This window comes from Microtus ochrogaster, linkage group LG1, assembly GCF_000317375.1.
Source record: "Microtus ochrogaster isolate Prairie Vole_2 linkage group LG1, MicOch1.0, whole genome shotgun sequence".
In the NCBI taxonomy this organism is placed as follows: domain Eukaryota; kingdom Metazoa; phylum Chordata; class Mammalia; order Rodentia; family Cricetidae; genus Microtus; species Microtus ochrogaster.
Window position 1 is genome coordinate 49,175,500 of NC_022027.1, and position 24,764 is coordinate 49,200,263.

Genomic DNA, 24,764 nt, shown 5'->3' on the forward strand with positions numbered 1-24,764 from the left:
CATGTTGGACCCCTTCCAGGATGTTTAGTTGTTCACACGGTGATATGATTTTGCTATAAGACCCTTCTGACTGATGTGAGACGTGATTCTGGGAAGGAAAGTGCTGCTCTCCCCAACACACCCTTCACTAGGTGACCTGTGTTGATGTAGGCAAAAGACGCCATCTGTGTTAATAAATTAGATTTGTTTTCCCAGCGTACCATGCTTAAGCTCCACAACAACATATGTGCCTCTCTCTACCTAAGTAAGACGTTACAGATTTTATGGAAGGTCGGGTGTCTATGCTCTGTATATAGAGTGCCTACGAATCTTCCAGGCTCTGCTAGTGCTTCCTCAGGCTGAGTTATAGCCTTAGAGAGCCATTTGCTCCTCGGAACCTACCTAGTTAGAATTACTTATTGTTCTAAACCTAGAATAACTCGAGTTGAGCTGCTGTGAGCTCCCTCTGATTACTTGCTACTTAAACCATTACTGATGGCAGGTGGTGTAGATCCTAAACACACTTGCTCTAACCCCTTTCTCCTCTCTCAGCTCCAGGCAGCTGATGTGCCAAAACCAATGGTTGGGTGTCTTGTAAGCTTTCCTTTTGATATGTAAGACTTTATGCAAAGATGGGTTTTATCTTTTCCTTTGTAAAAAGTGATTCACAAAGTTGTGGCTGATAAAGAATTCCAATCTGCTAGAAACACATCATCTGGAGGGAAGACAAAAAGATGTGAGATTAGCTTTTATTTTAATCTGGATTTAAGTGTGTCCTTGGCTACTATCGGCCTACACAGTACTTTACATAAGGTTTTCTCCTGTCCTGATCCTTCACGGTACATAATTTATCTTCTTTATTTCCATAGACACTTGATCTTACTTGTCTTAGTCATAACTTCTCTAGGAAAAGCAATGAAAGCTGAGTTTTCTTATTAAAAAACTATCACCACTTATGACACACAGCTATAAAAATATCACATTTCAGACGATGTCTATTACCTTTAAGGAAAGTATACTTGCCTTCATGAATAACATCGGGAAGTATTGAAGTACTGCAGACTCAGGAGTGAATGTTTTGCCTCGATGGAGAAGGATGGGGGATGATTCTTACCTAATCTGAACCAAAACCTTTCAATATCAAGGACTGTGGCTTTGACAGATTTCTAAAGTACGATGCTAGCCGATAAGGCTATAGGAAGGTTGATATATGATCCAGGCCTGAATAATCATTACTAGAAATGCACATGAAGAAGCCAGTGCCCTGAAGGATACATAGGATCAGTGGGGAGGGCTCATTTTTGCTGGGTTTCATGACAAGAGAATATAATGGTGTTATTAAGACATAGTAATCAAGCTTCCAGGCACCTAGAAACAAGGCTTGAAACTCTAGAGTCCTTGGATTGTATGATGTTTTCATTTAAGAGACAATAGTACATCTGGAGGCAAGGCACTGGGATGCGCAGCTGCTTTGAATTATACACTACTTTGAATACATGATAGCCTCTAATGAAGTTTTACTGTAATAGGCAAGACAACTTTACAATTCCTGACATTTAAAAATCCATAATACCATGAATTCTTGATTATTCATGCTAGATGGAAAGGAAAAAGAAAATGAATTACATTTTTTTAAAAAAAATCAAATATAGCTTTTGTAGTGTGGTTACGCACACTCAAAGACCCCAAGAGAGCACAAAGGTCAATGTGAAAAACTCCTAAGCAGATAATTCACTCAAGCAGACGATTTACTCAATTTTATAGACTACAACTGCCTATATAATAAGGAGCTGAGAAAGCTACATGCATTACCTGAGTCATGGAAGTTCATAAGTGCTTGTTTGATTCCATCAAATATTTTAATTAGATAGAAACATGAAGGCCAAATTTGCTTTTGAGTCTTTTTGCATTATGAACTTTTCTATTAGAAAGACAGATTGAAGAAAACAGGTCCTTTGATGGAAGCATAAATGTTCTTCATAATATATTTGCTGGACGAATTCTCAGCACGCAGATCTAATTTCAAAATTGGTTCTTTCTAGTGGCCTGATCTTATTTTATAAAGGGAAATTTCACAGAAAGTGGTCTCTGGAAGGTACTATATAAAACTGGGTGCCGAGGTCAAATGAGTTGGAAAGAATGGTCAGTGTGGAACAGGCCCTTTAGTGGGGATGTCCCCTTAAAAGAGCAAGTGTTCTCCTTCCTCCTCAAGAGAACCTTCTGAGAATTGTGGCCCTAGGATGTCTAGTTGGAAAAACATGGGTACAAAGGCATCCTAATTCGCCATAAAAGATCTGTAAAACTCAGTGCCCATCTGACTACAGATGAGCTGGGCTCTCTCTTCCCAGCAGCACAGGCTTGGGACACATGATTACACTGTCACCTTAATGACTTAGGTCCATTTGGCATGGTCCTGTCTTCTTGTTTCCAGGTTACAAACTTCTCTCTGTCTAACTGTAGAGCTTCTGTGTCTTTGCATTTTATTTTCTCCCCTTCCCTAGGAGTCATTGTTTTCTTCTCTGTGGTTGATATTTATTGTTTTATGGCAAGCATAATATCTTGAAAGAAAAGTCTTGTTATTTGCGGAAAAATCCAGTAGTAGAAATACATATCATATCATTAATATTTGTGTCAGCATACATGCCTTGATGAGAGGAACTCTTACTCAAGGCTTCTCTCAGGTCTTTTATTTATCTCCAGTGCCTGCTGTAGTTGAGAGATTTGGTGAAGTTATACCTATCAGGAATGCCTGTGACAATCACTGTGCAATTTGACATTCATTGTCTATGACCTAATCAGGTTTCTGTGCTACATTATGGAGAAGAACTTTTACACCCAAATTTTAATAATTTTCCTCAAATTTTCTGATTTTGCAAATTCTGATAATTAGTATCTTCATCATTTTTATTGTAGCAGAAGTAACAGAAAGCTGGAATTCTTACTGTTAAGAATTCTGTCATTAAACAGAATTTGAGAGAGGGAAAGAGAGAGAGAGCATGTGTGCAGTGTGTGTGTGTGTGTGTCTGTGTTGTCTGTGTGTGAGAATGCCATGTGTATCTAGGTGTTCTTAAACGCCAGATGAGAGTGTCAAATTCTTTAGAGCTGGATTCTGAGAAGACATCCACCTGTCCTCCAAAGGCTGGCTGGCCATCTCCCTCTCTTTTAATAAACCCATCAGGTCACAAACACCCTGAGAAAGAAGGACAGGAAATTTTCATCAGCTTCCTTTGAAGCCTCCAGCATAGAAAAACCTAACACCCTGAATGAGACAAGAGATGGAATAGCACTCCACAATTTCGAGAGTGTTGATCATGTTGGGATCCTGAGCACTCGGGGGCCACTCTAGAGGAGCCGTCCTTGGAACTCACAAGTGCACACATGCCAGGTGAAAACACAGAGGAGAGCTCCAGTCCCACAGTTTGTTTGCAAATGTCCAATGTGGGCTGAAGAATTCTCACAAGATCCTTGGTGATCTCCATGCTCCACAACCTAGAATAACCAATTTCAAAGATTCTATTAAGAAACGTCGTAACCCCGCTTTGCTCGGCCACCAAGGACAAGGCAGAACTAATCACCTGTTGAAAATAGGGTTGGAATAGCACGAACTGTGCCGTAAGATGAGTTCTGTGTCAACACCATCCTGTAGTACCCTGGGATACAAAAACACATCTTATTTCCAACATTTGAGATGTGTTTATGTTTTATGTGAAGCCAGAGGGGAAACGTTTTTGAAAAATATTAAAGATACTCATGTTTCTAAACTTGTATTATTTCTTTACATTGGCTTTTTCAATTGAGTTTCACTTTTTGTTCTGTGAGATAGGCTCAAGTTTGGTTTAACCAGTTTCATATGTGAGAAACGAAGCCCAGCCATGTTAGATGAACTAGCAGTATGCTCAAGATTAGAATTTAAATCTTACTTGTAGGTTTAGCCAACAGAAAAATGAAACTTCTAGCTCCTCCCCCCGTTTTCTATATTAAAATCATTTAGCTTGCTGGGTATGGGGACATGTGCCTTTAATTCTAGCACTCAGGAGGCAGAGGCAGGCAGATCTCTGAGTTCGAGATCAGCTTGGTCTACAAGACAAGTTCTAGGGAAGCAAAGGCTGCACAGAGAAGCCCTGTGTCAAAAAAAAAAAAAAGCAAACAAACAAGGAAAACAAAATCATAATCATTTAGCACAACCAACACAAGGGATGAGGCTGAAAGTTGCTGTGAAAGGAAAACACACAGTGTGCCACACCCTAGCTGCTTAAAGTAAGAGGGATGGACACAAAGAAAATCTTGAAATTCTAAATTACTGGCTGCGGTTAGTACGTAAAGAAATAGTTGCCGGGATTTTACTTAGTAAGCTAATAAGAGGTAGCTGAGGCTAGGTATACAGTGATAGAACTGTGCCTAGGCCCTGTAAGTGATAGGATTCCCAGTGTAGGGAAGGCACTGTGGCTATTGAGTGGTGGTGAGGCTCCTGTTGTTGGGAGGAGGAGCGCCTTAAAACTAGATAGGTTGCAGGAGGATTCAGCTAACACAGGATGCTTCTTCCACTCATGCCCGACATGATGCTATTTTCGATAAATGAAAAAGAAATCTTTGCCTTTAAAAACAACCATCTTTTGCCCTTGTAGAGCATCCAAAAGTGATGTATCAAAATTGTGTGCCTTTCTCTCATCCGTGCAGAGGGTTTTCAACACAATTTGTTCGTTCAATTGAGAGAGTTGAGACCTAGGGTTTCCCTTCTTAGCCTTTGGAAGGCAGAATTTCTCTCACTTTGCCCTGACAATTTGGGGGACCCGCTGCAGTTTGTCATACAGTTTGAATTCAACAAACATCTCAGTTGAATTGGATATGTTGTATAAGTTGTGAGTTGAGAAAAGAGAGTACCAAAGCCATCAACCAAGAACACTACTTGGCTTTAAATAAATTGGCGTTAATAATTTCTAGGGCAGTATTTTATCATTAGCAAGTAAAATAACTGTATTCTACTTCATGAAATAACTGTTTTAATAATTCTCATTTTCATAGCCCAAGAAGGGAATTGCAGAGGTCCCTCATACTCAAGAATGGTTCCTCCAGCTTTGGGGAATTTGAAGTTATTTGACATATTTTTTGCCTTGGCGTTAAGTAGGAAACACTCTTGAACTTGGTAAAGGTATCAGCTGTTGATTTAACAAATTGAACAAATGGTCTTCAGTCGATAGGTGATCTGGACTGTCAAAGTAATTAAAGAGTCCCAGGAGCTGTCTGCCCCCTGGAAGTTCACAGTCCAGGAATGCCCTTGGGTGGAGGTTCTGTGCCCATAGTTAGTAAACGTGTTTCTAGTCTAGAAAAATATACATTAGCTCATCTTTTGCTGCTGTTTTGCTCTGGACATAGTGAATGGCTGTTTTGGGATCACGCAAGACTTGATCATTTGACTGAGACTTCAAAATAATACAAAATGCCATGACTTGTGTTCAGCTTCAGAGCCTCTGTCTGAAAGAAGAAGGCAACCTGGGGCAGAACCACCTGACCCACCAGGAATGGCTAGTCAGCTAGTGACTTCTGGGTACCTTCATCCCCCACCCCCCACTGGACCTTTCTAGAAACTCAACTTTCTCTGGAGGAAGAAATGGGGAGTGGGTGGGAAAACATGTACTTAATTACATATTTTCAGTATGGTAGAAATACTTTCCCTGCTTCCTAGGGATTTAACTAGCCATCAAGATTTCATTTGCTTTAAAATCGGACTTTTCAGGGAAAGCTTCCCATTGTATCTGCTAATTCCCTCTGAAAACTTTCTGCGTGGATCCGCATGAAGGCGCACTGCCTCTTTTGTGCCTGCCTCACCGTCTCAGCTAGTACAAAGGGTAGGTGACAAATGCAGACCAAAATGGTTCTAAGACCCCTAAGCTGCAGCCTGATCACAAGCCCCCAAATTGGACTCCACTCCCTAAGCTCAAGTCTTGGGTTTGTTTTTCAGATAAAATCAGGAACACATCTTCCACCTTTATTTAATGATTAGAAAGATCAATACAGGCAAAAAGGCAACCCGAGTTCCCCTCCAAACAGTGGCGAACTTGCCGGTGAATTTCTGTGTCCTTTCATTTTATAATAAGTGAACAAAGCTGGTATATTCATTTTACAGAACAAAATAAAGGAAGGCACTTCTTGAATACAGCTGAAGGGTCAGGGAAACAGTGCAAAGCAGAGCCCTGTCACCAAGGAGTTCACAGTGTTGTGAAGGAGGCATCATGCAAAGAAATAATCACAGAGGCAGGGGCCTAGCCAAGGAGTGGGTTGTCAGCACAAACTGACCTCTTGGCCAGTGCTGTTGCTTTCAAGGAAAAAAAAATCTCCCCGGAGAGAGACTAGCTTAGTGGGATAGCTTGTCTAGCATGCTCAAGACCCTTCCGTCTCCAACACAGAAACATACCTTCCAAACCACCCTCCAGTTCTCAGATATGGAGAACTCTCAAAAAAGTCAGAACACAAGGTTGTGTGTGCTTGGTAACGCTGACCCAAGTGCTGTAGATGGAGTGCCTGAACAGAAAATTTTTGTGCAGAGTGGCCACCAAACAGTATGAAAATAGCGCCACCTATTGGTAGCTGTATTTTCTCATTTAAAAAAAAAGCCACCTCTTTTCTGCTTTGAGAAAAGCTAAAGCTAGAAACAAACCTGTTGTGTTTTTGCTGTATTTTGCAAGGTTCCTAAGAAGTTTCTGGTTCCCGAACACCTTCTGTTACATTGTGGTGAGACTCCTATAGTGCTATTGACTTACAGCTGCCTTCCTGTGAGTCCCATACATGTTTCTCTATGAAGTTGGAGTCATGACTTATATGACCCTGGCTCCAGCCCCCATTCAGCTATGACTTTTAGAGTTCGGTCTCACCTACGGCACTGAAAGACACATCATGATTGCGATCTGAAGCCTCTCACATATTCAAATGCAGTTCTTGAGGCTGGAGAGATGGCTCAAAGACTAAACGTGCATACTGCTCTTTGGGTAGGCTGGGCGAGGCGTTTGCTTCCTAGCACTGGCCTCACAACCACCTGTAGTTATAGGTCCAAAAAGACCTGAAGCCTCTCAAAGAGTGTGGTTATCACTCCTCACCAAAGAAGCTTGTCTCTCCATCAAGTGGAGACCACTATAGAACCTCAACCAGACACAATGCAGAGAGCAGGGGGCTTGTGGAGACTCCATCCCCAGGGGATTCCTCTGTAGACCAGCTTCTGCATCTGCTGCTCAGGAAGCATTGTGGGAAAGGAGGAAAAAAGCTCAGAGGGACAAGAATGCCAGGAAGTCTTCTATGAGACTGGAGCAATTCGAAGCAGGCTGCACAAACAGTCGAATAACAACAGTAGCTAACACTGAAGGGGAAACATCTCACAGGGTCCACCCCTAGACAAAGAGCTGTAGGCAGCTAATGACTGCTGAGGGAGGCTTAACCTCTACCAAGGATGAGCCTCTTAATTGGTTAACTAATACAATTATCCCTGAAACCACATACATGGAAACAACAACATGAACTCAGTAGGTTATATTTATATATTTGTAAGGCATGTGTGTATGTGCGTGTGTGTGCATGTATGTGTGTGGTGTGGTGTGTGGTATGTGTGTGTATGTGTGTGATCATAATCAAAGAAAAAGTCTATCAATTTGAGAGCTTGGGGGTCTGTACTATGCTGTTTTGAGATTTCCTCTGTCAAAGAAATTAATCCAAAACTCTTCATTTTAGCTTCAGGCAGACTTTATATAAAAGGGCAAAAAGCATCCATATTCTTCATCAAAATATTACAAGATCAGTTTCTAGGCCACATACTAACATTCTTTTCCTCTGAAACCTCTTGATCTCTACAGTACAAATCATTTTCAGCACCACTGTCTTCCATGCTCCTACTGGTATGTCCCATTAAATAGGGCTTAAACCATCCCACTGCTTTCCTAACCCATAGTACCAAAGTCCATATTACTCCAAACAAAATCATGGTCAGGCCTATCATAGCAGTACCTCAGTTCCTGGTCCTAACGTCTGTCTTATTTAGGGTTTCTATTGCTGTGATGAGACACCATAACTATAGCAAATCTTGTCAAGGAAAACATTTAATTTAGGTGGCAGCTTACAATGTCAGAGGTTTAGTTCATCATCGTCATGGCAGGGAGCACGGCTGCAGGCAGGCAGACATGGTGCTGGAGATGGAGCAGCTACATGTTGATATGCAGGCAATAGGAAGTAGACTGAGTATCACACTGAGTGAAGCTTGAGCAAAAGAGACCTCAAAGCTGGCCCCCTCCATGACACACTTCATCCAAAAAGGCCACACCTCCTAATAATGCCCCTCCCTTTGGGGGTCATTTTCTTTCAAACCACCACAGTTACTATTGCTGTGATGAAACACCATGAGGAAAGCAACTTGGGGAGGAAAGGGTTTATTCAGTTTACGTTTCCACAGCACTGTTCATCATCAAGGAACTCAGGATAGGAACTGAGACAGGGCAGGAACCTGGAGGCAGAAGCTAAAGCAGAGGCCATGGATGGTTACTGTTTACTGGCTTTTTTTCACAAACCCTGCTTAGTCTGCTTTACTATGGAATTCAGGACCACCAGCCCACAGATGGCACCACCCACAGAGGTGTTACCTCCTCCATAAGTCACTGATTAGGAAAATCCCCTCCAGGGTCACATGCAATCCAGTTTTGTGGAGACTTTTTTTTAAATTAAGGTTCCTTCCTCTGGGATAACTCTAGCTTGTGTAAAGTGGACATAAAACTGTCCAGCACTAGAGGACATGAGAAGAGTTAGAAGGGAGGGACACTGAAGTGGTTAGAGGAAGGAAGGGAAAGCAGGGAAGTGATGTGATATATTTTAATTTGTGTCCTGCAGAATATCTAGCAGACTCTTTTGTGTAGCGGGAACCCCGAAGGACCATCTCCCATTTAGGCAAGCTCAGCAGCCATTTCTCTGTGGGTCCTGCATGTCCAGTTAAGCAGTCCAGGCAATAGCAGTTTCTTGCCCAAATGGCTAGCAAACTCTGTAAGGAGCCTCTTCAATGCTCATCTTCCTCTTGAAGTAACTGGTGCTTCCAGGAGCAGACATGTCTCACTGCCATGAAAAGTCTTAAGTTCTTGAACATTTTAAATGTCATATTCTGAAGGTCTCTGAAAGATTTGAAGAATGTTTATCTAACTGAAATATATCTCTATACATTTAAAAAAATCTAAATAACATGACTACAAGCTTGACTATTATAGATGATTATCTATTAACCTATATTTCTTAATTATACATTACATTTTTTAAATGAACTACACAATCACAACATCTTAATCAAGATTGGCCTTAAATTTAATCAATAAACCAAGATCTATACCAATGCAAATTATTCATATCTATATCATATCTCCCTTTAAATGTAAATAAACATTTATAGACAATATTTGAGAATATGGGCAAATTTCTCCATACTGCTTCCTGTTGATTGTTGGGCATAGTAATTTTTGGGGGTGTTCACAGTGGCCTTCGGTGGGCAGAGGGGTTCTTGTTCCATCAAACCACACCAGTCTGGAAGCAATTCACAGGTTCTCATCCTCTGTGGAAACAAGAGAAGAACCTCTTTTCCAAAGCAACATGTCCTCAGACCCAAATTTGGAAGTCATGATGCTTTATAATATACATTCTGGTTTAGCTTAGCAGCCCATACAATGAAATGTCTCTTTGTACTTAGCTTATTCACGGTCAAAAAATATAAAAATAACACAATAATATACATAATCCAGACTCTCTGTGAATTTCCCATTTTTACCTGGCTTATTTTTCTTTATTCCTTTTAATCTATGACTATCTATACTCTGTCTCTTTAAAGACCTTACCCTTTTTTTTAAAGTACTAACTTTATCTTATGACTCTCTATACTCTTTTTCTTCTCTCTTTCAAGTTTATGTACATTTATCCAACACCATGACTCATCTGGATTTGTCTCAATTAGACAATACCATCCCAGACAGTGAGGTTCTAGTTAGCTAATGGTTAATGGGTCAATGTGTGTTTTGATGGAGTTCTTTCAATGAATTCTTATAATAATTTTATAGTTGATACTACTAAGTGTACTTTATAGATGAAGGAACCAGCAGTTTTGGAGTTTAGCTATTGTCTACAGTATGTATGAATCTTGGCCATTACTGCGAAATAAGGCACTGGACTGAAATCGGAGAGCTAGGATGAGAAGGCAATGTGATAGAATTCTGAGAGTTAATTTACATTGAACATTGGAGCTTAGGAGGAGGCTAAGTGACTGGGCTGAATTAAGGGCAGAGCCCCTGAACAGCCCTGATGCCATGGCTTTGTTATAAAGGTCTGTAAGATATTATCCCAGTGTCATGGATTATACAAATGTGCACAAATGGCAGTTTCCTCCTTTTGCTTCACACAATGTTAAAAATGAGTAAAATATGTTTCCCATTGCTCTTCCCCCATGCTTGGGGACTTGATGAACTCATTTTAAGTTTCCACATCTTTATAAAAATGTTTTGTTTTTTACTGAAACGTGGTTTTGATCAGGAACATAATTTCACGATTACGTGTGTGTTTCTGAAATAAGTATGTATATGGAACAAGTGCATGGAGGCAATCTCTCTGGGACAAACCCCAGGGTCTGGATTCTTCGGACCTCACCTCAGCCTAGCTAAAACTCAGTCGATAATTCTGAGAGAGCTGGTTTCTGCCTTCGCTGACCTGCTTCCTGCTCTTTCTATTGCTAATTTCTCATTTAGTACACTGACTTAACAGCTGCAGTCATTTTACTTGATCTCTGTACGTTTAGATTTCGAATTTATGGAATACCAAACTTCAGACAAGCTGAACAGCAACGCTGTGTTTTTACATTTTTTAAAGGTGTGGCTCATTTGTTGAGACACAGTATCCAAATGCTAAGCTCTTACCCAGTCTTGCTTGGTAAAGCAGGTAGAAAGAGTCATAATTCCTAGAACAATGTCAGTCCAGGCTTGGATCAGAACAGCAATTTATATTTATAAAGAAACACTAGAACTTTCATGAACATTATACATGTCATATTGATTCTGAAGACAGAGGGGATAGACATTGTAGCCAAAGATTAGCTTGGTGGCTTCCAACAAAATAGATGTGGCTCCTCACACAAAAATTCTGATGGGAAAGTAGTAGTGGTAAGAAAGGCAAGGAATTTAATCAGTCTGGCAATAACAGAAAGACAGCAGAGATGAGTTCGACATCTCAACTCATCTTCAGAGAATTGGTGGGAGCACCAGGTTTATATAGAGGAATAAATGGGGCAGGATGCAAAGGGTAGGTCTAAGTAAGCAATCCTGGACCAGTTATGGTCTGACTGCTCTTTGTCTCCGTTCTGTCTCTTCAAGTGACTCTGGATGAGTCCTTATCACTTGAAGAGACAACATGGTCCCCAAGATGATTTCTTTCTATAGGGGTATAGGGACAGCTCCAGCTTCCATGGTGATGCAATCATGCCCTTTTAGTAATAACTCCATAATAAAGTCAACTTGCCTGTAAAGCTTCACAGTTCCTGGAATTCAAAGTGGCTGCTTACTGGAGATCTAGAAGCCCCTTTCGGAGGAGGGGTTCAGAATAGGACACTGACAGAGTCACTTGTGAAATACCTTAGCTGTTCTTATTGCTATGCTTTCATACTTGAGGGAGACAAGGCTAGGTACATTTGGGGCTTCATCTTTTTGCACCACCAGATTTTAGGCAGACAATCCTTCAGCCAGTTACAAGTCTGGTCCAATTAGGCAGGAATCTACTCCAGAATAGAGAGATATGAAATGAGTGCAAAGATGCCAGGCTTTTACGCTGCTTTTAGCAGTCCTGTGACCCGATGGGAGTCCACGTTCTTTTTCCAAAGCAGTTTGGATAATGCAAAGTATTACAAAGTGTCTTTTGTAATAGTCTTTCTATTTTATGAATGAGAACATTAGTTTGTCCAGAGTTATAAAGCTAATAAATCCAGGTCAAATTCTAGACCCTCTGCTTGCACCAGAAGGATGCAGTGGGGAGGTACAGGGTTTGTAGACACCTGTCTGGTATTCTCCAGACTCACGCATCACCTGCTACCACACACAAACTAAGTGCACTAGTGTGCTATAATTTCTGCACATTTATGGAGCTTCAGCTAAGGGCAAACTAGCAAAGCTGACTGAACTTGGCCGTGGTCTTCTTCTAAAACTCACTCCTGTCAGTTGAGTGTTTTCCCTAACAGAAACCCTCAATAACGAGAGGCTGAACAATTTTTGTTCTGTGTTGTTTTCCTTCTTAAAAAGTTCTTTCTTTTGAGACTATAATATAATTACATCATTTATCCCTTCCCTGTCCTCCTCCCTCCTGACACTCCCATATACCCCTCCTTGCTCTTTTTCATGAAAGCAAAATTTACTATGAAATTAACTATTTTAAAGTGAAGCGGATGATAAAGTGGCAGTGATGTTGTCAGGTGCCACACTATTGCAAAGTCCAACTTGTTCTGAAATACTTCCGTCAACTGGAAGTAAAACCTCAGAATTGTTCCGGAGTTTCTTCTCATTCCCAGCTACCTCTAACCCCCAACAAACCCCTCTGCTCCTATCTTTGGATTTAACTAGTTTAGATCGTTTAATGCAAATAAAATTAAATAGAAAGTGAACTTTTATATGTGGCTTCTTTGTTCTTGCATAACTTCTCAAGTGTCATTCATGTTCTAACACAGTAACAGCATTCTGTCTTATATAGACACTGTAAGTTGTTTGTCTGTCCATCGGCTGAAGACTATCTGGGCCGTTACCACCTTTGGCTACTGTGGATGTGCTTAATTCAGTGTCTGTCTTCAGTGTCTGAGGAATTTGCTTTATCGTATGTTAATTTCCTGGTTAGGTTTTTGAGGAAATGCCAAAGTGTTTTCATAGCAGCTGAATTAATGTATACCTACCCTAATAATGAGGAGTTCCAGGTTCTTCCAGTTCTGGTATCTGAGGCTTTCGGTTGTTGCCTGTGATAGCCACACTGTTTCAGGAGGTGCCATATCATTGAGGCTTTGGTTTTATTTCCCTAGTGACTAATGATTTTCAACATGTTTTCATGCCTTACCAGGAACTTGTCTATCTTCCTTGGAGATGTATCTACTCATGTCCTTTGTAATTGTTGAATTAAAGCTGTCCCTTGCGTGTTGCTTTCTGGCTAATAAAGTTTTAGATACACGGATAGGTGATATTTTATCGAATTCTGTAGATCATCTTTTCGTTTTCTCAGTACATTTTAACTCTGACAAAGTCAATTTTATTTAGAACTTTTATTTATTGATGTGTTTTTTTCTTTTTACTGAATTCATGTACTGAAACCATTACCAACTCTAAAATCATGAGGATTTATCCCCATGTTTGCTTCTTATAAGGATTTTAGAGCTTTAGCTGTTGTATTTAGTGCACTGATTTATTTTGAGTTGAATTTTGAATAGTGTAGACAACAGTAGTAGTTCCTATTTACTTCAGTTTCTCTCTTTGTTTTTCTTCCCTAGGAACTCTTGAAAGAAAGGGGCTGCACACCTTTAATCTGACTTCTCTGACCAAGTCTGAAAATGTTTTGTCAGCCACACTGTATTTCTGTATTGGAGAATTAGTGAACATCAGCTTGAGCTGTCCGGCATCCCAAGGATGTTCCCATCATGCCCAGAGACAACACATGCAGATAGATCTCTCTGCGTGGATCCTCAAACCCAACCAAAGCCAGCTCTTGGGTCACCTGTCAGTAGATGTGCCCAAACCTTATCGAGACAGCATGACTTGGCTGTCGAAAGACATCACCCACCTCCTAAGAAAGGCCAAGCAGAACGAGGAGTTCTTCATAGGGTTTAACATTACTTCCAGAGCTCATGAGCAGCCCAAGCGCATGCTACTTTCCCCGGAGCCTTACATCTTGGTGTATGCCAACGATGCCGCCATTTCTGAGCCAGAAAGTGTGGTATCTAGCTTACAGAGACACAGAGATTTCCCCGAAGGAACTGTGCCCAAACTGGACAGCCACATCAGAGCCGCCCTCTCCGTTGAAAGGAGGAAGAAGCGTTCTACTGGGATCCTGTTGCCTCTCCAGAACAATGAGCTACCTGGGGCAGAGTATCAATACAAGGAGGATGGCGTGTGGGAGCAGAGGAAGCCTTACAAGACCCTTCAGACTCAGCCCCCTGAAAAGAGTAAGAACAAAAAGAAACAGAGGAAAGGACCTCATCAGAAAGGCCAGACACTGCAGTTTGATGAACAGACCCTGAAGAAGGCAAGACGAAAGCAATGGATCGAACCTCGAAATTGTGCCAGGAGGTACCTCAAAGTGGACTTTGCTGATATTGGCTGGAGTGAATGGATTATCTCCCCCAAGTCATTTGATGCTTATTATTGCTCTGGAGCCTGCCAGTTCCCCATGCCAAAGGTAGCCACTGTCATTTACTTTGTGCTCGCTTTGTTTTTGCATGGGGTAGAGGAGCACGCGCTGAGTGTGTGTTTTCATTTAAGAAACTCTATTTGGAACCTTATTTATAACATTCTAAAGTATAGCATAATGGGCAATGTGGTTATGCTTGGGTTTTCTTTGATGATTGTTAAAAGTAATATGAGGTATGAAGGCTATGAAAACCATATGTGGAAAATATGCATTTTTGTTTCTAAACATGGTGCATATCCAGCCATGTGGTCACTAGTGAATATACACCTGTCCTCAGTGAGCAAGCCCCAGATGGCAAAAGCTGATCTCTGAGTGGTATTTAAGGGATGCATGAATATCGTGGAAGCAAAAAGAAGGAATAAAGGGTCTACTGCCCTGCTGTGGGTCATTTTTGGATAAACATTTTCTCATCATGAGGTGAAATGTCCCCATGCAGGTCAAGATTTGGGTTTGGCTAGATCAACTGGCCTAAAACCCAACAGATGCATGTTTCATTTGCTAAACTGAGAGAGAGAGAGAGAGAGAGAGAGAGAGAGAGAGAGAGAGAAGAAAAGCAGAACGTGATGACAGTGACCTCCCCCAAAGCCCATCTTACCCTGCCAGAAATTACCTTCATTTATTCCAAAAGCATTAGAGACTGCATTTAATCATATAAGCTTGTTTTTGTAAGTCTTTCCAACTCCAATGTCTGTCTTTCCACGCAAGTCCAAATGGCAGGTCTCTCTGCACTGGAGTATAAATAGTACACTCTATAGTAAAATTAGCCACACCCTCGGGGTCAGGTTTGGCTTATTACTCCACTTCCAGTCTCAGATTACAACAGCTTGAATCTCTACCACTTAAAGGTGACTAGAAGGCAGAGTTCGGAAGAGGAACCACAGTGGGCTTTTAGTAAAACCTGAGACCATTTTTGCTGCTCTCTAAAAATAGAGGAAAATGTTCCTTTTCTTCTTAGTCTGCAATTTCAGTTTATGGGTCTTTATATCGCTACTTTATGTTTTAATCCTGTGGTCACTGATTGACATATACAGAGAAAGGGCTGAAGACACACAAACCGGGTCAGGCTCTCAGGACCAGTGACCTATCCAAAATCCTGTTTTCCTTGTTAGTTATTTCGGAAAGATGAGTTTTGTACATTTCCTATGAAGTTGTCATTCCAGAGGAGTTTTGTAACTTTCTATTTTTAGAATACAACCTGAAGTCAGGGTTATGAATTCGGGGCTGTATCAAGAGCCTTATCTTACTTACCTCAAGATTCTTAAGAACCTTCAGTGCTCAGGCAAAATGTGCTCAGCTGGGGAGACATTCGGAATCCTGGGTGCAGCAAAGATGGCGGATGTTAAAAGCAGAGAGGTGTCCTATTTCAGGGTGTGGCTTGCGTTGTGACCTTGAGATATGGGAATGTAATCCAAAACTGACTTTCATATCAGAGTGACTGACTTTAGGTAGGCCTTCAGGGTTTGTCCAAACAACCTCCTTTATTCCCAGTTGTTGTACAACCTCTTCTGGGTAACTTGGAGAAAATTTTCTTCTCTTCCTTCATCATGCCAATGAATGTTCAGGCTCAAGACAACATCTGAACACAGATGCCCAATCCCTTCGCTTTTCATCCCCAAACTCTGGAGAGCTCAGTTTCCACCTTTGTACAGTTTCTCCCCACTTGGGACTCTAACTTCATTCTGTTTCTTTTCACTGTCTGTAAACCCAGTCTTTTCAGAAGGGCTTTTGGAGGAAACTGAAGAGAATCATAGTTTGAACGCTCCCATGGGCTATGTTAATAACTACAGAGATAAATTTAGGGAGAAGCATCTGTATACTTCAACCGTCATACGCGGACCTACTTGTTCACTGACGCTGCTGCTTCACAAACTTGATAGTTTCTCTGGGCTTGGATTTTGGTTCCAGCACTATGCAACAAGGGCCTTTAATAAGTCAGTAAAAATTTCTACATGTTATTTTCTTGCTTTGAAACAGTGAAAGTAGAGAATAATAAAAATAACAGGACCTGCACAACAAACAGGGAGAGGAAATGAAATCACAGAACAATGGACGTGGAGTTGGGGGTCCTCCATAACCATTTGCCATCCAGCTGACTACTCACCATGCCATTGAGAAGACTGAGTGGAACAGAAGAGGCATCTAAAAAAACACTGTGTAGGGAGAGCAAGCACGCAAAGGAAAGCCACGAGGCAAGACAGGTTTTGTAAATGTTTTCAGTCCTTTTTCAAACATCGCAAAACTGAAAATAGGATTCTCCCTCTGGGTTCAAAAGCCCTGAGCTCTTCCAAGGAGGTTCTTTCAGGGGGAGAACGGGATGAGGAGAGGATCTGTGGCAGTAACTGGACTCATCATAATATTTGTTGAAACTTGGAAGGACATCAGAGCTCCAGGGACACATAGCAGGGATCCATGTAGAGAGCTTTTCTCCGGGGTTGCGATTCTCTTTCGCCAAGTCAAGAGCAGACGTTTAGCCTTGTGCAGAACTGCTTGACTTTCAGCATGTGCTAGGGCTTCCCTTTAAGCTCTCGTGACTTTGTATCTTCCAGTCAGTGCTTTAACAAAGGAGGATGGGAAGTATGAGGTACAAGGAAGAGGTAGTTAATAGGCACTGCTGTTAGCACAGTGTCTGATGTGGCATCCAGAATGAGATATTTAAATAAAAATACAGTTTGACCAGCAGAGGAAAATGAAGGTCTCTCCTCAGATCAGCATAGCACATGTGGGCTGACTGAAGTGCCAAAGAACTTTCAGACTTCAGATATATATTTTGCCTCTGAGGAAAGTTCTCCCAGGCCAGACTCCTCTGTTGGGCCTCCTGTTTTTGGCCTCCTGGGTGAAAGCCCGGCCTATATGGCGGGGCCCTTCGTCTGCAAAAGTTGACAACCTGCTCTGTAATTCGGAACAGCTGTGTTCTGCCTTTCCCAAATTCCAGGCTTTGCCCTTTCACTGATTCCAATTAGATAGTTTCTGGGCCATCACACCCATGTGGGCTGGACTGGAAGAGCGTGGAGCAAAACCTCATGGCCCAGGTCAGGAATGAAGGTTCTTAGAGGCTGACATGCTCTCCCTTCCAGTGCATCTGTAATCAAATGTAACCAGAGGACGTCATCCACGGCTTGGTGGGGCAAGCCTGGCCACTCGAGGTGTCATTCACAGACACAACAATTTGGGTTAGTTTTTTTTTTTTCTTTTTCTGATTTCTGGCTCTTGCAGCCAGCCTGTTCTCCCAGAGAGAGACTCTTGGAATGAAGCCATCTGATGAAAACTACCCAGATAGCCAGAGCCAAGTGCTGTGCCTCTGCCTCCCTCACCACCTCGGCAGCAATGGAAAACAGAAATTTCAAATGAAAATGATTGAGCCATTGTTCCTGACAGAGATCCAAGAACCCAACAAGGATTAAAGGAATGAAGTTATTTCTGCAAGGAATTGTGAAAAAGCTAGGAAGAGCAAAGATACAGAGTTAGGCAACAAATAATTGAAATACTTTGAACTGAGTATTCCATATAAAGAGATTCGCATTTAATTGATTCAAAATGATAAGAGTATTAAAGATGCCTCTAGATCTTCCCGTTCTGATCTCAGCCACGAAGATGAGCACTATAAACTCGAAATCTCGACAAAACTCAGCAAAATAGCACCTGAATTGATGTGGAAGGTGGAGGCAGTCTAGGAGAGTGATGGGCACGGGGCGGGACACAGATTTGCACTTGTGATTGGCACCAGCCTTAAGCTCAGAAGAGAGGACGTGAGAAACATGATCCTAGCTTGAAAACAAGACTTCTTACTGGCACAAGCTTCACACCAGCAAATGACAGCATGGATTATTTGTGCATGATGTGACCATTCCTGGTAACGGTAGCCCCAGCAGAGGATTCCACAGCTAGGCAAAGGGGATACTCCCTAGTCATCTGAGAAGCCCCTGATACAAACACCACCCCAGAATCGAGGGCTTGGGCCTGATTCTGGTGGGCCCGCTGGAGACTACTCATGTACTCAGTTTCTGAACGCATCAGTTCTGACTTGGATTTAAAAAAAAAAAAAAAGACAGGAATTTTCCTTAGGAAACACCCACGAATATTTTCCATATCTACACCAAGTCACTTGCACAGAATCTTTTATTTTTGTTGATAGGAGTCATTTCTCATAAGTGGGTAAAACGGAGGGTGTATGATTTCCTCTAAGTATTTCAGCCATTTAACAACATTGCTCCAACGTCTAGATGTACACTCTAGGAGCTGGGGGAGTCAGGGCATAGCTGGACTAATTGTTCAAGTACTCACCTAATTAAGGCTCTCCACACTACATGACATCTAGGCATCAAGCATTAAACATAGAGATATATATCAGAAAACCTGATTTTTCCTGCCTCCCAGGCTTTACAGCAAGCTGTTTGAAAGGCTGAGTCTTCCACATAGCTTTCAGTCAACGATAGAAAAAGTGGATTGTGGCAAGGGTTCCTTGTGAAGATCATTAATGGCAATACTGCAGCCTGCAGTGGCTGTTCACTACCGTGTTACAACATTAATGATAGCTCATGTAAACCTCACAGACTTGGGGAGGTCTTTTGCTTCTGTTTGTAAATATTAATTATATAGACCTCTGGGAATCATTGTGGCCTTTTGTATATACTTGTATGCTCTTTTGAGCCATATATTTTTTCTAATAATTTTCATTCAGTAAACACATTTTAATAGAGAGCAAACACTATGTAAAGTACCAATACCGGGACTTCTTAAAACTTAAGGTGAGACTACCCTGTTCTGTAATCAATTAGAGCTGATTACACTCAATTACCACTTAACTAATTAAAACTATTTTAAATATGCACTTCCAGTCAGTAGGAAGCAAGAGTAAAACAGTGCTTTATTTATCAACAGTAGATATTTTACATTTTTTTTTCACAAAAATTAAAGTGTGGAGTATGGATTCTTCTTGTTGAAATTAAAAGATGGAATGATTCAGATAGCATTTCCCTTTCTCTGCCCGCACACCTTTGTTTAACTTGTTTGAATTTCTCTGATCGTATGTCAACTTTCTGCATTACCTCTCCGTTGGCCTGGGTGCATCCTTGACCTTCTAACTTGTCCCGATTGTCCACTCTGGTGTTCTTTATTGATTGAGAATTAGGGTCCCAATTCACAGATCTAAAAGTCTCTGAGGCAGAAAGAAGTGAGAGTTTTAGTTGAAATAATATTGTCCATCTTTGGGGAATTATCCTCCTTTGTTTGGCTGTTGTTTCTTTGTTCATTGTTACTTTTGCTTTTGGTGTGGTTTCTGCTTTGCTATAGAGTCTCCTGTAACCCTGAGGTGAGCTTCAACGACCTGTGTTGTTGAGGCTGGCCTCGAACTCCTTCCCTTTCTGCCTTCAATAGTCAGGACTGCAAGTAGGCACCGCCATGCTCAGCTCTGTCAGTCTGCTTGCTTGTTGTGTTTGCGTTTTTGAGGGGCAGCTGGGGACTCACACCTTACACATAGTAGGCAAATGTTCTGTTGAACCACAACTTGAGTTCTCAAATTTCTGTTTATAAATCTTTTTTTTTAAAAAAAAAAAAAGTTATTTCATCTACCTAAGGAAAAAAGAATACTAGGAGAGATGAAGTGTTGCCAGGCATTGTGGAGTCCTAACTACTGAGAGCTTCAGACTGTGGCTCTTCACAACACTTCTAGGTAGAGTTGAGCTGTATGTAGCAGCTTCCTACGTGAAATGCATTTTGTTTTCTCAGTGAAGAGATTTAACCAAAGTTTCCCTGATTGAACTCCTAACACCCGTGTGAAAACTTTAGACCCCATAGTTTATTCCCAGAGGATATGGCTCACCTTAGACCACCAAGCCACCCTGTTTAAGTTGCCCATGGAGCAACAGTGACCCCCAGTGGTCAATGGTATGATCTTGTCCACCCTAATCTGTAGCCTGAACTGAATCATTGTGTTATACGAATGGAATAGTAAGTAACCAAGCAAAGACTAACCCTTTGGGCAACTACAAAACAAATAAATAAGTAGCCTTCTATCCCACTCTGTCTTGTTTTACTAACGGTGAATAAATTTCACTCTAGAGTTGGTGATGATTATCTCTGTTGGTGTGTTTATTAGAGTTCTTCAAAGGTTCATAGGGGGTCAGGGACAATTTTTTTTTTGTCATTGTAATTAAAAACATGGAGGATACATTAATTGGATGGTTCAGGGCTGAGTTGTTTCTAATTAAATGATTCCTGCTAACAGAACCAAGTTCGGAGTTTCAGTCTACTGTTTACCAGCTGTTTGACTTCAGACATGTCATTTAACTCTCTGAGTCTCTGCAAAAATGTAACCAATTTTTTGTTAAGATTAAAGGCACCACCTACGCAACTCCTGGAGCGTAGCAGGCACTGTTTAGATGCTACATTCTTGGAGGTAGAGGAGTTTGGGCTGAGGATTCAATGATGTAGACTTTTTTAGAACTGTTCAAACAAGTCCTTTTTCTTTTTAAAATGTAATGAGGTCTGGGGGGAAACAGTTTCACCTAACATGTTGCTCTTATTTCTCTTTCCAGTCTTTGAAGCCATCAAATCATGCCACCATTCAGAGTATAGTGAGAGCAGTGGGGGTCGTCTCTGGAATTCCCGAGCCTTGCTGTGTGCCCGAAAAGATGTCCTCGCTCAGCATCTTGTTCTTTGATGAAAACAAGAATGTAGTGCTGAAGGTCTACCCTAACATGACAGTGGACTCCTGTGCCTGCAGATAACCCGGCAGAGAAGGAAGTCGAAGGCTCCATACAGTCACTGGTTGGGTTTTATGGACCATTTCTTTCTTCTTTCCTTTCTTTTTCACTCTATTTGTTTTTGCACTGCCAATGCGTTTTGTCCCAAACGATGTTTTATTGCAGAAAAAGAATGATCAAATAGATCGAAAATTTCCACCAAGCAAAACTGAACTTTATTTTCTTCTGAATGTAACTAAAAGTAAGATTTTGGTAAATGCAGGCATCTGTTTCTTTTTTTTTTTAATCACATAAGAAAAGCTATTACTCAAACTGACTTTAGGAGTGTTACAGACCCTGTTGACTTATTTTTGTATTGGGATTTAAAACTAAGTGGGAAATAACAGCAATAACTTACCATTTGTCTCTACTCATCTAACGACTAAAGAGATGTAGATAGGAAGCTTGAGGTTTTTATTAGTTTTCTTGCCTTAGATTCACGAGCAACCCAGTCTGCTATACACCCAGATGGCTTTGATGTTCATGTAAAGAATATCTGAGATTTATTTACCTTTGCTTTTTCTCCACAATCATGGTGTGTGTTGACTTAGCATATGCTGAGGGCTAGTGTGTGTATACACGTGCCAGGTGCCTGTACTTTTGTTAAAATCTTTTTTCTTTTGTGGTTCTGAAGCTCCATCTTCATGGGATTCCTTTTCTTTTTCAATATCATATTCTGATGAGCACCATCCACTAGTGATTGCCATGATTCAAGAGCATATGCCAAGAGCAATGCTTGATCCAGCCATCTGAGGGGATGTTTTCATTTCACTGCGTTCCAGGAAAAGAGAATCAGGAATTCCATTTTTGAAAACCCAGATGTAGCTCTCCTGTACCTCCTTAAAAAAAAAAAAAAACATTTTCATATGCTCTAAGCTAATTTCGGAAGTACTTCCTGAAGTTATCTGTTCTCTAGTTCTCTTGCTATTATCCTTCTTCTTTGTGTGCTGCTGTCCACAGACATTGAGGCTTAAACTCCGTTAGAAATGACCACGTGAATGACTATCATGTTCCCCACTTATTTCTAGGCTCTCCACCACAGAGATCAAGGTATCAGCCTTCATCATGGAACTTACAGTCACTTATATCAAAGTTTGCTAAAAGCTATCCACTAGGAAAGAGAGCCAGTCCAGACCACAGTGTTTCCATCTCCAATAGTCAAAAGTGCCTCCTTTTAGAATTTTTGTCCTTGAAAATCGCTTTATAGTCTTTCCCTCAGGAACTGGAAATGTATCTCAGTGGGTAAAAGTGCTTACTCCCCAAGTCATTCCTGGGACCAACACGGTGGAAGGAGAGGAAGGACTCCTACACGTTATCTTCTAACCTGTGCTCATGCGTGCATACACACACACACACACACACACACACACACACACACAATGTTAACATTTAAAAGGTCTTGTGACTGTTTTTACCTGAAGGGCAGAGTAAATTCAGGTAGTGTGTGGCTGGCGGTTGTCTCTGAGATCAGTCTTACATGATGATTAGAAATAAGAAAGTCACTTCACAGGGTATATGAGATCAGAACCCGTGAGGCTTTATCCCATTTTCTGCCTTTAGCTGTCTATAGAGCTCAGCCGTTATTAAAGGCTGAGAGTTTGCTTTCTAAGATGAGCTGTCTCACACACAGTCTTTCATGGGTGACATTTTAATTAATAAAACTTTATTTAAATGGAATACATAAAAAGTGCCTGTTCGCAATGTGTTAGGCACAAGTTTCCATACGGTGCCAATGTAAGATTTTGAGATCTGGGATTGATGGGAAAAGCATTACATTTTCAAAAGCTGTTTCCTAGATTAAACCTGCTTGGCCATCTCTATTTCCCTCTCTTTCCCTTCTCAACCTCACTCTTCCTCCTGTCTTTCCTTTCAAACACTGCTCTAGCCATTCTTACACACACACACACACACACACACACACACACACACACACACACACACCCCATAAAAAGATACACAGAAAGACAGAGGCAAAGACAGATACACACAGGGAGAGACATTTGAAAATAAAATAATTATTTTTTATTAAACAAAAAGTCTACAAAATCCACAAAAATACCACTGGGTTAGTTTTGTGTTGAGCATATTTACTCCTAGATGCAGAGCCTGCCCTGCAGTGTGGTTAACATACCCAGCAACACTCCACTGGAGAATGCTAATTTTTCATCTGCAGGTGGGTATCAGTTTCAGAAGGCTTCTTGATTAGGGGTGGGAGCCTGTGTCTGCCTTCCCACTTAGAGCTAGGGTCCCATCTGGCTTGAATCTGTGCATTCTTTTCCTGATAACTGTTTTCTGGAATTCCAGTTAAGGAATTACCCATATCCATGCAGTATTTCAAGAATTCTTCATTGTAACCTGTGTAAATAATATATAATTTACAGAATCTAATGCTGTAGAAGGAAACTGGATATTGAATGCCTTAGATCTCAGGATTGCAGTATTCCAGATTAAATTTTACGCTCACCTAGCTATGTATTAACTGATGGTCATTTATTCATTAATATAATGTTTTACTGTTTCTGTATAAAAGTCTTATTACCCATTTAATATTTCATAGACAATTGTAAGTAATGCTATCATCAGTCTGACTTATACAATGTTTCCTTTAACTACATTATTCAGTTAATCTTGAAGCTTTAAATTTTCTCTGTGCTACCAAGTAACAAATGTCTGAACATGTTGAATCAAGGTTGGGTTAGAGAATAGCTATGCATACCAGATCTATAAGGATAAGTAAGCAACTAAGTAAGAAATCTTGGGTAAGTCTGATTTCTCAGTATTTTAATGTAGCTTATAAGGGATAAAATGATCCCCCTTTCTCTAAAAACAAAATTTTCCCTTCAACTTTTCACACTAATTTCTGTAAATGTTTAAGTTGAAAATCTAATGCCTGTACAGTCAGTGGCAATTTAAATATATATTATATGTATATGGAAAAAGTTTAAAGATGCTTTTAATTTATTTCATGACTGTTGCGTTTCTATATTGGTAATGATTTTCTTCCTTACAAGGTGAGAAAACATCTTTTTTTTTTTTTTACTATAGTTCCTAGATGGGACATGCCATTTGGTTCTTTAGTCAAGTCCATGTCGAGGGTGTCTCCATGGAACTGTGAAGGGAACTTCACTACTGATGTATTAAGCTTTGCTGGACTTGTATCGTTCTCCTCCAGTAACGAAGGACTTTCATTCTCTATTACAAAAATAAAAACAGCTTAATTGAACTGTTTCCCATACTATTCTCTTTCCTGGGGACGATCCTGCTTCAGAAACATTTCTCACTGGGCCACATTTGGTACAAGGAAAGAAGCGGAAGCAAAGTTAAATCTGTCAGAAGAATGAACGCTTTCAATGAACAGAGTTCCCCCAACATCTAACCAACAGAACGTGACCTGCATCTTAGAGAACCACAGAAGCTCACACAAGGGAAATTTGTTGAGCCTTTACAAGTGGGAACCCTTATCGCGATACATTTAATGTTTTCTTCCTTCATTAGACCACAAATTCTACATTTTGTGATAGAAAGATGTAGGTTTTTGATTTTTCTCCCCTAACTGTCTGGCTTCCTAGCTCAATGATAACTTTATTTCTGCAGCCAAGATTACCACATATTGTC

At 40.8% G+C, this 24,764-nt stretch overlaps 1 protein-coding gene across 2 annotated transcripts in view; it reads left to right on the top strand.

Moving 5' to 3' along the window:
• Window positions 1-22,969, top strand: part of Bmp3 (bone morphogenetic protein 3) — a 25,562-nt gene extending 2,593 nt beyond the window's left edge. Inside the window, exons 2-3 of one of the 2 annotated variants that reach the window (XM_005359532.2) lie at window positions 13,493-14,397; window positions 20,943-22,969. In XM_005359532.2, coding sequence (XP_005359589.1) covers window positions 13,493-14,397; window positions 20,943-21,134 — 1,097 coding nt within the window. In that variant the 3' untranslated portion in view covers window positions 21,135-22,969. Of the gene's footprint in view, window positions 1-13,492; window positions 14,462-20,942 lie in introns of both variants that reach the window. The other variant, XM_013350881.2, reaches the window with a different exon arrangement.
• Window positions 22,970-24,764: the final 1,795 nt, after the last annotated feature.